The sequence below is a fragment of the Acomys minous genome, assembly GCF_964271855.1.
Source record: "Acomys minous genome assembly, chromosome: 12".
Classification (NCBI taxonomy): Eukaryota; Metazoa; Chordata; class Mammalia; order Rodentia; family Muridae; genus Acomys; species Acomys minous.
The window spans coordinates 76964676-76979042 of record NC_140493.1 but is presented as its reverse complement, the minus strand read 5'-3'; the positions used below and the strand labels follow the sequence as shown (position 1 = coordinate 76979042).

At 41.2% G+C, this 14367-nt stretch overlaps 1 protein-coding gene across 8 annotated transcripts in view; it reads right to left on the bottom strand.

The window, feature by feature from the left end:
* ACACA (acetyl-CoA carboxylase alpha) overlaps positions 1-14367 on the bottom strand; it is a 266488-nt gene that overhangs the window by 177556 nt on the left and 74565 nt on the right. For all 8 annotated transcript variants that reach the window (XM_084750470.1, XM_084750475.1, XM_084750471.1 and 5 more), the window contains 2 exons: positions 6548-6680; positions 4690-4828 (listed from right to left, as the gene is read on the bottom strand). In XM_084750470.1, coding sequence (XP_084606596.1) covers positions 4690-4828; positions 6548-6680 — 272 coding nt within the window. The remainder of the gene's footprint in view (positions 1-4689; positions 4829-6547; positions 6681-14367) is intronic.

Genomic DNA, 14367 nt, shown 5'->3' with positions numbered 1-14367 from the left:
GAGATGGGAATTTTCCTATGCTACCAAGGCTGGCCCTGAGTTCCTAGGATCAAGCAAGCCTCTTGCTTCAGCCTTGGGTGCCTGCACCCACAGCCTATACCATCACACTTGCTTTATGTCTTCTTTTATGGACTACTTATTCATAATCTCCACACATTTTGTATGAAATTATGTTTTTTCCTTATATTTCAGGCAAAAACTGCTGTCACTGTTTTCCCATATTATTGTCTATCATGAACATATTTTCATTTTTGCTAAAATATAGCAATTAATTTTTTTTTAATTTTGCTGTATTTACTGTAGCATATGAGTGTTTTGCCTATATCTGTGTCTGTGCACCATGTGTGTGCAGTGCCCTCAGAGGCCAAGAGAGCGTTGGATCCCCAGAACTGGAGTTACACACACTTGTTAGCTGTCATTGTGGGGCTGGGTCTTCTGCAAGAAAAGCAAGTACTCTTAACTGTTGAGCCAGCTCTTCAGACTCTGGGATATATATTATCTTAATCATTTCCAAATACTAAGTACTCTCAAATAACTATTTTCATCAATGAGATAAATGAATTATAGACTACTGAAATATTAAGTATTTGTGTTATCTGAAAGGACAGGCCATCTCTCCAGCCCCCAAAATAGCAATTTTTATGTAGTCAAATCTACGTAACTTTTCCACTGTGGCTAGCAGCCACAGTGTCACTTACATAAACCATATATGTCACTTATATCACACACAACACACACACACAGAGAGAGAGAGAGAGAGAAAGAGAGAGAGAGAGAGAGAGAGAGAGAGAGAGAGAGAGAGAGAGAGAGAGTGTTCAGTGATATTAATTGATGCCAAGTTCAAAGTTCTATACAAATCAATTGCTTTTATTAAGGACAATGTGGCTCAATCAGCAAGTTAGGTCCTAAGCAACACATAAATTTAAGCACAGTAGTACGTGCCCATAATCCCAGCACTTGGGAGGTAGAATCCTCAGCTACATAGCTAGTATGAGGAGCCTGGATCACGAGTAGAGACAGTACATTCAAGAAAACAGTAAAGAGAAAGTGGACAAAGGCACAGAAGACAGGTCATGTGCAGCTCAGGAGGAACTGATACACACAAGATGGCTCAGAGGGATGATGGTGTTGATAACGAGGCTTGTCTTGAACATGATGTCAGAGTTGAAGACGCCCGCAAGTGGATGTTTGTTGTTTCACTATAGCACTGGCATAGCCTACACAGATTACATTCTGGGTATGACAGGAATGAATATGAGCTGAACTTATTCTTAGGAGATGTGGGAAGCCAGGCACGGTGGCACACACCTATAATTCCAGCAGTAAGGGAGGCAGAAGCAGGCCTCCCTACTGTGAGTTCGAGGACAGCCTGGACAGCCAAGGCTACACAGAGAAACCCTGTCTCAAAAAACCAATAGTAGTGGTGGTTAGTAGTAGTAGTAGAAGTAAGAGTAATAATAAATTTATTGAGTTTACAACTTAAGAGATAGAAGCCTTAGGAGGCAGAAAAACAAACTCAATTTTAATCTTATAAACTGTACTTCTTCAATTCCTACTTCCTGTAACTACAAGCAATAGCAATATTCTAGAATATATTCTCTAGTAATTAAGGACACTGTCCTCAATCTGCCAAGCACTCCTTGTCCACTGGCCCACAGAGACTCAACCAATTACTAGTAGTAAACATTAGGAATTATTTCTCCCTAAGCAGCACAGCTATAGATTGTTTACACTGTATTAAGTACTAGAGATTTAAAGGCACAGGAGTGTTGGGTGTGGCAGCTCACCTTGTACTCTCAGCCTTTGGAAGTTAGGCAGAAGGAATGCTAAGAATTCGAGGCCAGCAGGGGCCTGTCTCAACACAAGCAAATATACAGGCTGGGCTATAAACAAACCCTATAAGGGACTCATCAGTAGAGGGACACGGGGCAGTCTTGCACAGTCACTGAGGATGACTATACTCAAGCCCATCCCATTAGTTCATGAATCATCCACCTTTGCAGCTTTTCTAGAAATCATGAGATGATGTTATGAAATGGGGCTGGTGACGTGGCCCAGCAGGTAAGGATGCTTGCCTTGAACCATGATAACCAAGTTTCATCCCTAGAACCCACGTGGCTCCCACACAACATACTCTCTCTCCTTCCCTCCCTCCCCTCTCCTTCCCTCCCTCCCCTCTCCTTCCCTCCCTCCCCTCTCCTTCCCTCCCTCCTCTCTCCTTCCCGCCCTCCCTCCCTCTTCTCCCTCCCCGCCCCACACACATACACACTTTAAATTTTGAAATGAACTATTATCATCCTTCTTAACCTGTCAATTTTGCCTGCTCTCCTACAGTCTTAAGAGGATGAATCCCACTCTTCATGTTAATAACTAATTCTCCTTTCTAAAATTTTTTCACAATTTTTAAATTTTTTTAAAATAATGTTTTAGGGATGGGTGTGGTGGCACACGCCTTTAATCTCAGCACTCAGGAGGCAGAGGCAGGTGGATCTCTGTGAGTTCAAGGCTGGCCTGGTCTACAGGACAGGAGTGAGAGTAGAGCCATACACAGAAACTAAATCCTGGGCTGGAAAGATGGCTTAATGGTTAAAGAGCATTGGTTGCTCTTCCAGAGGATGTGGGTTCAATTTCCAGCACCCACATAGCATCTCACTTCCAGGGGATCCAAGATCCTCTCCTACCCTCTACAGGCACTGGGCATACAAGCAGTGCATAGACATACATGAAATCAAAACACCCACATACATAAGATAAAACAAAACAGAAACTCGATACTACGATGGGCTTGAGATGGTAACTGCGGACACTGGATAACAGGTCGATGAGAAAGGTTCACTGACACTATTTTTTATAAGCTTCATGTTTTAAAATTTAACTGTCCAGTATGTATATGTACACACAGACACACACACATACACACAAACACACATGAAGCCTGACATCTGTTGATGAGAAACAAGGCTCTCCTGGCAAACACAACAGTTTTGGAGGAGCACCGGTGTCACACCATCACTGGCTGGTCTTTCTGCCGAGTACACCCTTTGTTTTCCCTTAATTCTCACAACTCTTCCCTACCCTTGGCAGGCAGGAGTTCTTTACAGAAGTGTCTTCTTCACCATCTTCCTAAACATTAGATATCCCATTTCTATGTTCTCACAGAACCCTCTCGTATGTTGCCACTATAGTACTTATCTCATTATAGTGAAGCACTTGTTTCTTGTGAGTCTTCATGTTTGTGGAGTGATTGAATAAATGACTAGTAGGCATACTGGTACAAACGGACTGGGGGAAAAAGAAATCTAATAAAGTCGTTTATATCTAGTATTTAAGATCTCATCTTTATCAACTTCTTTTTACAGGTTTCAGATATCAGCATTTGCTTTTCAGCATTTGTGACATCTATTTCAAAGTAATAATGTTTTAATGATTAATTTTGATTTTATTTTTTAAATTTGTTCACTTTACAGCATAATAACTTTTACTTCTTAGGAACTGTCTTAATATCACTGTCAACATGAAGACAACATTTACAAACCAAAATAAGCAAAAAGGATACTTTTTTCATATGTGTGTGCCTTATGCCTTAAGATAATGATAAAAAGTGTGTAAGAGAGACTGGGGAGGTTTCTCAGAGGTCAAGAGCACTTGTTGCTCTGGCAGAGGACCTAGGTTCTGTTCCGGCAACCACAAGAAGGCTAACAACTGTCTGTAACAACAGTTCCAGAAGATAGGATGCCCTCTTCTGGCCTCTACAGGCCTGCACACACATGGTACAGCCACACATGCAGGTGAAATACCCACATACATAAAACATAAACAAATTGAAAGGGGTGAGGTTGAAATAGGGGTGCCACATGCCTTTAATCCCAGAAGTTTGAAGGCAGGGACAGGCAGATCTCTCTGAGTTCAAGGCAAGCCTGGTCTACATATTGAGTGCCAGACCTGCCAGAGCTGCATGGTGAGACTCTTGTATTAAATAAATAAACAAACAAACAAATTACTGAAAACCCATTTGGGTCCTAAGATGTCTCTCCCTCAGTGGTCGGAGGAAAAATGGAAATCTTTATTCTAAAATGCTCTCTAATTCCACATTAAGTCATAATGGAAATGTCATTTTCTTCTAAACATTTTCAGATAGACACACTAAAGTATGTGGCCTAACAAATACTTAGCACTGGAAAAGTCATAAACCTCACAGCCCAGATACATGTGTTAAATTTCTACCTCCGTACCTCAGAACACAGGGACATGTATAGTTAGATATAGCACAGCCACTGTTGTGATTCTATTATTGACACATTTTTATTATTTTTTTATTATTATTATTACTGACAAATTTTAAAAGAACAATCTTTGCATAGGATTTCAGTGGTAGTCTTGAGCTTGGGAATCTCCCTAGGGTAACATTCTCCTACTCACAGATAGGGCTACTCAGTGTTTTTGTTTTTTGTTTTTTTGTTTTTTAATTTAATTTTATTATTATGTATACAGTGTTGTCTGCTTGTTTTACCTGCAGGCCAGAGGAGGGCACCAGGTTACATTACAAATGGTTGTGAGCCACCATGTGGTTGCTGGGAATTGAACTCAGGACCTTTGGAAGAGCAGGCGGTGCCCTTAACCACTGAGCCATCTCTCCAGCCCAGCTACTCAGTGTTTTATACCTAAAGTGACATAAAGAGAATAACTCACCTGCATTGGCTTTAAGGTCTTCAGGTGTAACCATGACAACAAACCGGATTGCACGTTCATTTCGAAACATTTCATAAGACCACCGACGGATGGATCTCATGCATTTCACTGCTGCAATACCATTGTTGGCAATAAGAACCTGGGGGGCAAGGATACGAAATGGGGTATGGAAGAAAAGGTAGCCAGGAAAGGCAAAGATAGGAAAACAAAGATAAATTTTTACACATTTCCCTTTGTCTGAAAAAGAATTTCAAGCAAGAACTGTTGCCAGTCCAAGCTGCTGAGAAATGGCTCCTATGACATCAAGCAATATTTTAAAATATTTGCTAAGCAAATATTTCAACATGTGCTAGCTAGAACTAATTCCTTTCTAACTTTATTTCTTAAAAATGTTTAAATCATAATTTGTTTGTAAATTATTCTATCATAATTACCTATTACTAAGAGACACACTATATATCCAATAACAAAAGGGGGAAAGGTTACACTGTGTGGTGTTGTACAGTAATCTCTATTGTAATAAGACCTCTTGGCATCAACTGCTGTTCTCCAAAATGCTGAGCCCCAGTGCTTTAGAGTGAAGGAAACTGCTCAGCTTCAGGGTCACAAGAAAACCTGAAGAATCAAAGAATCCTGAGAAATTTCTGTAAATACTCCTTATATAGATCTTACAATCATACTGCTGAAAATATCTCAGGATAATAGATACATAATCTACCTTTATTAAGAGAATATAAGACACTGATGAAGCAATACTTTTGAAGCAGGAATACTGATTCTTACAGTTGAATCTTTTTTTAAAAATTAATTTATTCTTGTTACATCTCAATGGTTATCCCATCCCTTGTATCCTCCCATTCCTCCCTCCCTCCCATTTTCCCCTTACTCCCCTCCCCTATGACTGTGCCTGAGGGGGACTTCCTCTGCCTTTATATATGCTCATAGGGTATTAGTTGAATCTTTTAATCACTATAAATTATTTCAAGCAAGATACCTTCCCCCAGCTCTGACAAGTTTTGGATAACAATGACACCGAATTGCTTTTTGCTTTGGGGGGTGGATTGCAGGGGGAGGACAAGTTTCATTTTATAAGCCAGGTTGGCCGCAAACCCTTGATCTCCCTATGTCCACTTCCCACATGCTTCAGACCACCTGACACCTCAGGTATGTCATGGAGCATATGTGCTCTAAACATTTCAACTATCTGAGAGAAGCCAGCAAGCCCTGAGTCTACTAGACTGTTTAAGCTTCTCTTCGGACTCTCTCTCTGCTTCTCTAAATCCAGTGCTATCCCCTTTGTCTTCCCACTGGCACTATACAAGGTTACCAATCACTCCTTACACCCTCCCTGCCAGGCTGATGCAGCTCTGCCTGTAAAACCACAAGACCTAGTGATGGTAGCAGTGGTGCAGGCCTTTAATCCCAGCAGATCTGCAGAGGCAGGCAGATCTCTGAGATGGAGGCCAGCCTGGTCTACAGAGTGAGTTCCAGGACAGCCAGGGCTATACAGAGAAACCCTGTCTCAGGGGAAAAAACAAAAAAGCAAAAAAAGCAAAAACCACAAGATCTTTCAGAAAGAACATTAGAAGCAGAGTTTCAATTCCGTATCAACTATGACAAGTTACCAGCATTAATATATATATATTTATATATTATTTATATACAGAAATATGTAACTATATCAGCAAACAGTGAAATTCTGTATTAGTAACGTGCTAGGGAGATGGACAGAACAGCACTACATAAAAAAGGCAAAGTCCCTAAAAACCTAAATACCATTTTGAACAAACCGAAACAACAAATCTAAGCATTAAATATAACATACTTTAGGCAAAATAGTTTAGTAAGTGTAACTTACCTTCTCAATCACTTTATTTCCCCCAAAACGTGTAACAAATTCTGCTGGAGAAGCCACAGTGAAATCCCGTTGTGAGTCTATTTTCTTCCTGTCTCGACCTTGTTTGACTAGGTGCAAGCCAGACATGCTGGATCTATACAGAGAAGCCAAAGGAAACATTACATAGGATTTCTTCACAACACCCACATCTTCGGAAAACCTTCCTTTTCACTACACACTACCCTTCCCTGCGACCACTGTGGGGTCTACATGCTGGCACATTACAGCAAAGGAAACCATCCTCAGTGGATGTGATGGGTCAGGTCCGCCATGCCACCTGGAGTCCCAGGCCAATATGGGCTAAAGAGGGACTACAGAGGTGACTAAGTGGCTAGGAATACTCACTGCTCTAACAGAGGACCAGAACTCAGCTCCCAGCACCTGGAAGGTGGCTACTCCCATTCAGGGCATGGCACACCCTCTTCTGATCTCCGCAGACACCAGTACACATGTGTGCACAGACATACATTCACTCAAAACACTCATACACATAAAATAAATAAACCCAAGGAGGGGTGGAGATGCTGCAGATTTAGTTCAGTTGTGGACCGAACAATCTAGTGGCACAAGGGACGCCCAAGTAAACTGAAGTGAGCTATAGCTACTTTACTGTTTTGTCTCCCTGGGCTGGCCTTACAAGAAAAGTGGCTTTGAAAGACCAATCAGCTTTTTAGTTTCCACTTTTTTGAGACAGGGTTTTGCTATGTAGACCAGGCTGGCATTAAACTAAAACCCACTTGCCTCTGCCTCACCAGTGCTGAGGTTAAAGATGGGCACCAGCACTCCCAGCTATTCATCTTTTAATTTTAAAAAATTATAGCATGCTCTCTATTGTTTATCACATTAAAACATTTTTTTATTTTAATAGAAGTGTTACTCTATTCTAGAATTAAAAATAAAGCAAAATAGCTGGGCTCTGGTGGTGGAAGGCAAAGGCAGGCAGATCTCTGTGAGTTCGAGGCCAGCCTGGTCCATAGAGGAAGTTCCAGGACAGCCAAGGCTATACAGAAAAACCCTGTCTTGGGGAGAAAAAAAAAAGGAAAAAAGAAAATAAAGCCAAGGAAAAATCTTTAAATTGTGTAACTTTCCTTTGACAATAAAAATCTTTATGCACATGCGTGTACAAACATGTAGAGAAATTTGTTGTTGTTGTTGTTGTTTGAGATAGGCTTTCTCTGTGTGGCCTTGGCTGTCCTGGACTCACTTTGTAAACCAGGCTGGCCTTGGACTCAGTGATCTGCCTGCCTTCATCTCCCTGAGTAGCAGGATTACAGGAGTGCGCCATCGCACCCAGTTTATATATATGGTTTACATATAATTTCAGTTACTTTTTACTTCTTTGAGTCTCAGTTTTGTTTAGTTTTCTCTCAAAAGACTGGAAGAGATTAAAAAGAAAATGGGGTTTTGTTCTAGTGAAAAATTTGAAATCTCAATGATTTTTTAAAAAGATTTTGTTTGTTTGTTTGTTTGTTTATTATGTATAGTGTTCTGGCTGCATGTAACACCTGCAGGCCAGAAAAGGGAACCAGATTTCATTGTAGATGGCTGTGAGCCTTCATGTGGTCGCTGGGAATTGAACTCAGGACCTTTAGAAAAGCTGGCAGTGCTCTTAACCTCCAGCCCTCAAGGATTTTTTTGAAATTTTTTTTTCTTTTTTCATATAGGGTTTTTCTGTGTAAGCTGTCCTGGCCTGAAAACTCAGTGATTTTTAAATTTGTTGTTTTCTCATAATTCTGGTGAATTTTCAGGCAAAACAGAAATTAGAACACAAAACAAGGCAATAAGGAAAAAAAATCACGGTGTCACACACCTGTGATCCCAGCACTCGGGGAGGCAGAAGCAGGTGGATCTCTCTGAGTGCAAGGCCAGCCTGGTCTACAAAGGGAGTCTAGGACAGCCAAGGCTACATGGAGAAACCCTGTCTCGGGGAGGAGGGCAAGGGGCAATGATAGGGCCTTTAATGACTGCTATCATTTTCTGTGTGTGTGTGTGTGTGTGTGTGTGTGTGTGTGTGTGTGTGTATGTGTATAGAGGTGAGTATGTGTACCATCATGCATATACAGAGGTCAAAAGACAACGTTGAAATTAGTTCTCTTCAACCCTTACATGGGAATCAAATTCAGCATGCCAAGCTTTCTCACTAATCCATCTCACTGACCATCATTTAGGCCTTTTATGTCAATCTTCTCCTAGAAGACACAGGCCTGAAGATGCTTGAATCTGTATAACGAAAGCTTTGGACATGTCCTCTTCTTAGGAAAAGGCTGGGAGTTTGGCATTCTCAACAACTCCAGTCAGGCTACATTGCAAGACAACCTCATCAGGCACTTTTCTGGCCTAGAAACGTATCCTAAAATAGTTTTCAGCAAAACTTTTCAACAGGATGCTACGTACTACAAAGAGCTTTCCTCCTTTACAGTAGCTAAAGACACTTAATTTTTGAAATGCCAGCCAAATCCAGTGAGCAACTAGGTACTGACTGGGTTCCTTTTGTGGACTAGCAGCACCACAAGGACCAAACAGGACCAGTTCTTTTTTTTTTCTTAATGAGGCTACACGATCACATCATTGCACATATTTTTTTATCCAAATTCTGCATGCAAAATAAAGAATATTCAAGGATAATTATGCCAGTTTTTACTCACTTCTTGAAAGAACAAAATTAGAGACTGGTAAGGGCTCTCTAGTGAAGAGCCTTTGTTGCTCTTGCAGAGAGCCTGGGTTCAGCTTCCAGCACCAACAAACCCCCTGCCACTCCAGCTCCAGGGAATCTAACACCACCTTCTGACCTCTGCCAGCACTAGGCATGCACGTGGAACTCATGTTCATATGCAGGAAAAACACCCATACATACATAACAAATCATTTTCTTATAGATTAAAAATATCCAATCAATCTCTCCATAAATTCACGCTGGACTAGCTGTTGGTAGTTTACCATTTTTAAGGATATATGTTGCTCAACTAAATCACCTAAAACTTAGTTTTGAAGTATGTGATATTTCCTTTTTCAGCTACACAACCCTCCATATCAAAATGGCAAAGGATGGGAGATTTTTCTTCATATTTTGGCCTTGTAAACATAAACCACAGTCCCACCACCCCAAAACTCCCTACGGCTGCTTCAGACACATGAGAACAAGAGATAGAATGCCTTGCTTATGTATTTGGCAGCTTTAGTCACACTGGATGACCTCAAACTACTAGAGTTTTGTTTACTCTGTCCTCAGTGTTTTCCCACCTATCTCTCTTTTTTGCATTTTCTCCTTACACATGGTTCACACAAATAAGTTGGTTTTCTAAAAGGACTCTGAGAGCAGAGGAGGAGAAATCTAAAATCTTGTCTGGCTAGAAACAGCAGCTCTACTTTAGCTGCAGCAGGTATGTTTCACCAACAGCCACTTTGTCCCTGGCTGTCAGGAACACCTGACAGGGAGGGCCCTGGGTAAAAAAAAAAGCAACACTTACCACAACAACAAAGACAAGAAAACAGCGGTGTCATGAAACAGAAGGAGGAGGACTACACAGCCAAGGTAGGTAATTTCTGAGATCCAATCAAAACAAATAATACTGACTATTCTGATCCACGAGGGGAAAGGCACACAAGGGGGATGTGGGGGAGCAAGCAGGAAGGAAATATGCCTTAACTAAGGAACTTTGAAAAGGTGAAATTTCAGGCCTAAGTAGTAAAATCCAAAGACTGTTCACCAAAATCTGATCATAAAGCATAGAGGTGGTACAAAACACACACAGAGAGACATGGGTAGCCTCTAAAAAGAAAGGGGACCCAGATAATATTTTGGACAAAGAGGTTCAACTCATTTTAAGCAGGGAAGGAAAATCCAGGCTAAACAGAGTTGTGGGACACGTATCTCTTGAAAATTAAATTTGCCACAGAAATATAAATAATCAATGGTGGAATGTTATCCAGCAGTATTTTCCTGACTTGGTTTTGATTAAGTAGATGCTCATGATACTGAACCATAGTGGTGAGAGAAAAGGCAAGCTACAGAACAGCCTCCTGAGCCGTCCTCAGGATGGCTACAACTCACTGGAGCCAACCTGACTTGAATCTTGTGCCTTAAGGGAAAAAGAAAAAAAATCTCACCAAAATGCTGAATAGTGACAGCTTAATAACCCTCCAGAGAAGTATACAGATCAGAAGTAGACAAATGACTGGAGCGCAGACAGAATATACATGATCAGATACAAGATACCCAAGTAAGGCAAACACGTCTTCATCTCTTTTGATTTTATTTTTTTGAGACAGGGTCTCTCCATGTATCCTGGCTGTCCTGGAGCTCACCATGTACCTGATGGCCTAGAACTCACATAGATCCACCTGCATGTGCCTTACCAGTGATGGGATTAAAGGTGTTCGCAACCGTGCCCAGTTTTCTTAATCTAGTATGCTGAGGTGACTATGGTTGAAAGAAAAGCCATCGGACTGGCGAGATGGCTCAGAGGTTAAGAGCGCTGTCTGTTCTTCCAAAGGTCCTGAGTTCAATTCCCAGCAACCACATGGTGGCTTACAACCATCTATAATGAGATCTGGAGACCTAGTGCCCTCTTCTGGTGTGCAGGCACAGATAGAGGCAGAATACTGTACAATAAATAAATAAATAAATAAATAAATAAAATCTTTAAGAAAGGAAGGAAGGAAGGAAGGAAGGAAGGCAGGCAGGAAGGAAGGAAGGAAGGAAGGAAGGAAGGAAGGAAGGAAGGCAGGCCATCTAGGCCTAACATGACCACCAGCCATAATAAAAAGAAAAAAGAAAAAAAGATGCAAGTCCCTGGTTGTTCTCTGTAGCACCGCATCATTCCTTCTCCACTGTGTCAATGCTCAGTGAAGACAGCCAAGCGTACTATTCAAGGAGAATGAAAGTGGCATGGGAGCCCTTCTGTCATTGCACATCTTCCTATAAAGATGTCTCAGAAAGGTTGTGTGGTGACACATGCCTTTAACCCCCAGCAGTCAGGAATCAAGAGACAGGCAGACTGCTGTATGAGGCTAGCCCGATCTATTAACAAGTTCTAAGCCAATGAGGGCTACAAAGTGTGACCCTACCCTGAAAAAAAAGGAATGAAATACAAGAGCTCGGGTGTTAAAGGACTGGCCTCCACTACAGTGTTCAATGGTGAGCCTTGTAAGGCGGGGAGTGACTGCATCATTAAGCTCATTGAGTTTTTCTACTCATTGATGGCATTACTGGCAGGTGGCAGAAACTTGGAGGTGACAAGGAATGGGCTGTTGGAAACATGTTCTTGAAGCCTGGATCTTGCCCAACATCCCATCCCTTCCTTTGTCTCTCTCCTGTTCACAGCTGTATGAGCTGAGCAGCTCTGATCCATCAGCCCCTTTTGTCGTGATACTTTTATTGCTCGGGCCTAATTAATAGAAACAACTAACAATAAACTGACACCCCCTGACACTGTGAACCACAATAAACTTTCTCCCTCTCTTTTTTGGGGGTGGGGTTGCAAGACAGGGTTTCTCTGTATAGCCCTAGCTGTCCTGGACCTCAAGCTTATAAACCAGGCTGGCCTAGAACTCTGAGATTGGCCTACCTCTGCCTCCCGTGTGCTGAGATTAAAGGTGTGTGCCATCACCACCTGGCAACCTCTCTTCTCTTAAGCTGTTCTTCTCAAGTAGCTTGTCACAACAACAAAAGGCCAACACATGATACATATGTACATATATACATATGTATGTGTATCTATTTATGTGTATATACATATATAAATATGTGCCTATGTATATACATATATACATGTGTGTACATATATACATATATGTGTATGTGTGTAGTGTGTACATATGTGTGTGTATGTATGTGTATACATACATATATATATACACACACACATATATATATATATTTAAAAGACACTGACAAATACTTTTTATAAAGTGGTTTTATCAATCAATATTCCCACCAATGGTGTGAGACATTTCCTGTGCTATACGTTTTTGCTGACATTTAATACTGGTGGGTTTTTGTTTTTGTTTTTGTTTTTGTTTTTTTAGGTTTTTTGAGACAGGGTTTCTCTGTCTGTATCTAACAGTCCTGGCTTTCCTGGGCTCGCTTTTGTAGACCAGGCTGGCCTCCAACTCACAGCGATCCGCCTGCCTCTGCCTCCCAAGTGCTCGGATTAAAGGCATGCGCCACCACAGCCCAGCTAATACTGGTGTTTTAATGTTAGCCTTTGTGGTTGGTATAAGAGATTAACTCAGTCAAGTGTGACTATACACGCCTTTTAGCTCAGTATTCAGGAGGAGGTAGAGGCAGGCAGTTCTGAATTTGAAGGTAGCCTTATCTACAGAGGGAGTTCCAGGACAGTCAGGGTTACCCAAAGACCCTACTTCAAAAGCTTTTTAAAAATTAAAAAAAAAAAATCAATTAATTAAAAGTCAAGTGTGCCAGGGATGGTGGCACATGCCTTTAACCCCATTACTTGAGGGGCACGGGCTGGCTGTTGGAGGTTGATCTGATGTATTTTGATGCTAATGACTGCTTGCTGTCTCTGCCCCACCTGTACTCTACCTAAGAGCCTAACCTGTTTGACCAATAAAAGACCATCACATCTGGGCAGGGCAAATGGGATAGGTGTAGCTAAGATTCCAAGGCTTGGGGAGACAGAGAGAATCTTAGGAGAACACTGAAGGGAGGAGAGGAAGGAGAAGGCTGTGCCATCATGGGTTAGGTGGAGAAGCACATGGCCAGCTTGGATGGAGACTTGGCCCAGATGATAATTAGCAAGTATTTGGGATTATGAATGGCAGGTAGCTTGATAGAATTATTAGAAGCAGATGGCATGTGATTAGGGTAGGTATCCCATACCTGCCCCACTATGGAAAGCTGCCCCAGGTTAACTATGGCTATTTTAAAAGATGACAGGTGTCTCTGTCTAGACTGATTGCTAGCAGGTTAAAAAATACTGCTGTAATAATAATTATAGGCCTAATAATAAACATTATTAGGCCATACTGGTACATTAACTCCAACAGCTGGCAGATTTCTGAATTCGAGGCCTGCATGATCTACCGAGGGAGATCCAGGACAGCCAGGGCTACACAGAGAGACCCTGTCTCGAAAAATAAAATCTTTTAAAAAGTCACATCACATGCCTGTACTGTGTACCCCAATGCTAAAAGAGAAAGGGGGTGGGAAGTTGAAGACATTGGGACTTGCTGGTTGTCAGGTTCAAGAAGAGACCTTGTCTCAAATAAGGCAGAGTGACATAATGGGTTACCTTCTCTAGCCTGCACACATGCACAGATGGTAGAATACACCCTCACATGCCCACATGCATGCCACATACACACTCATATATACATACACACAAATCACAATGAAAACATGGAATAATAGTAAAACTATACTGTATCAAAACTTGAAAGATTTAAGAAAATCTAGTGGCTGGATAGAGATATGGATAGACTTATGATAAAGCAAATATAGAAAAATGTTAGCAGTAGAATCTAGAAACTGAGCATATAAGTGCTCTCTGAAGAATCCTCTCACTTTGCTGAATGGCTTAGTGTAATTACATTTGCTAAGTATGGCAATGCTAGACAAGTATATTAAAGCTATGTAAAATTAGTTAGCTGTAGGGGAAACAGTGAAGATACATAGGAATGTAACTTTTCTGTAAGTATAAAATTACTTAAAAATAAGACTTTAAAATTAAGTCTTAAAAATATTTTAATATCACAACAAAGTATTACATTAAAAAAAAAACTGAATTGAGCCAGGGGTGGTGGTACATGTCTTTAATCCC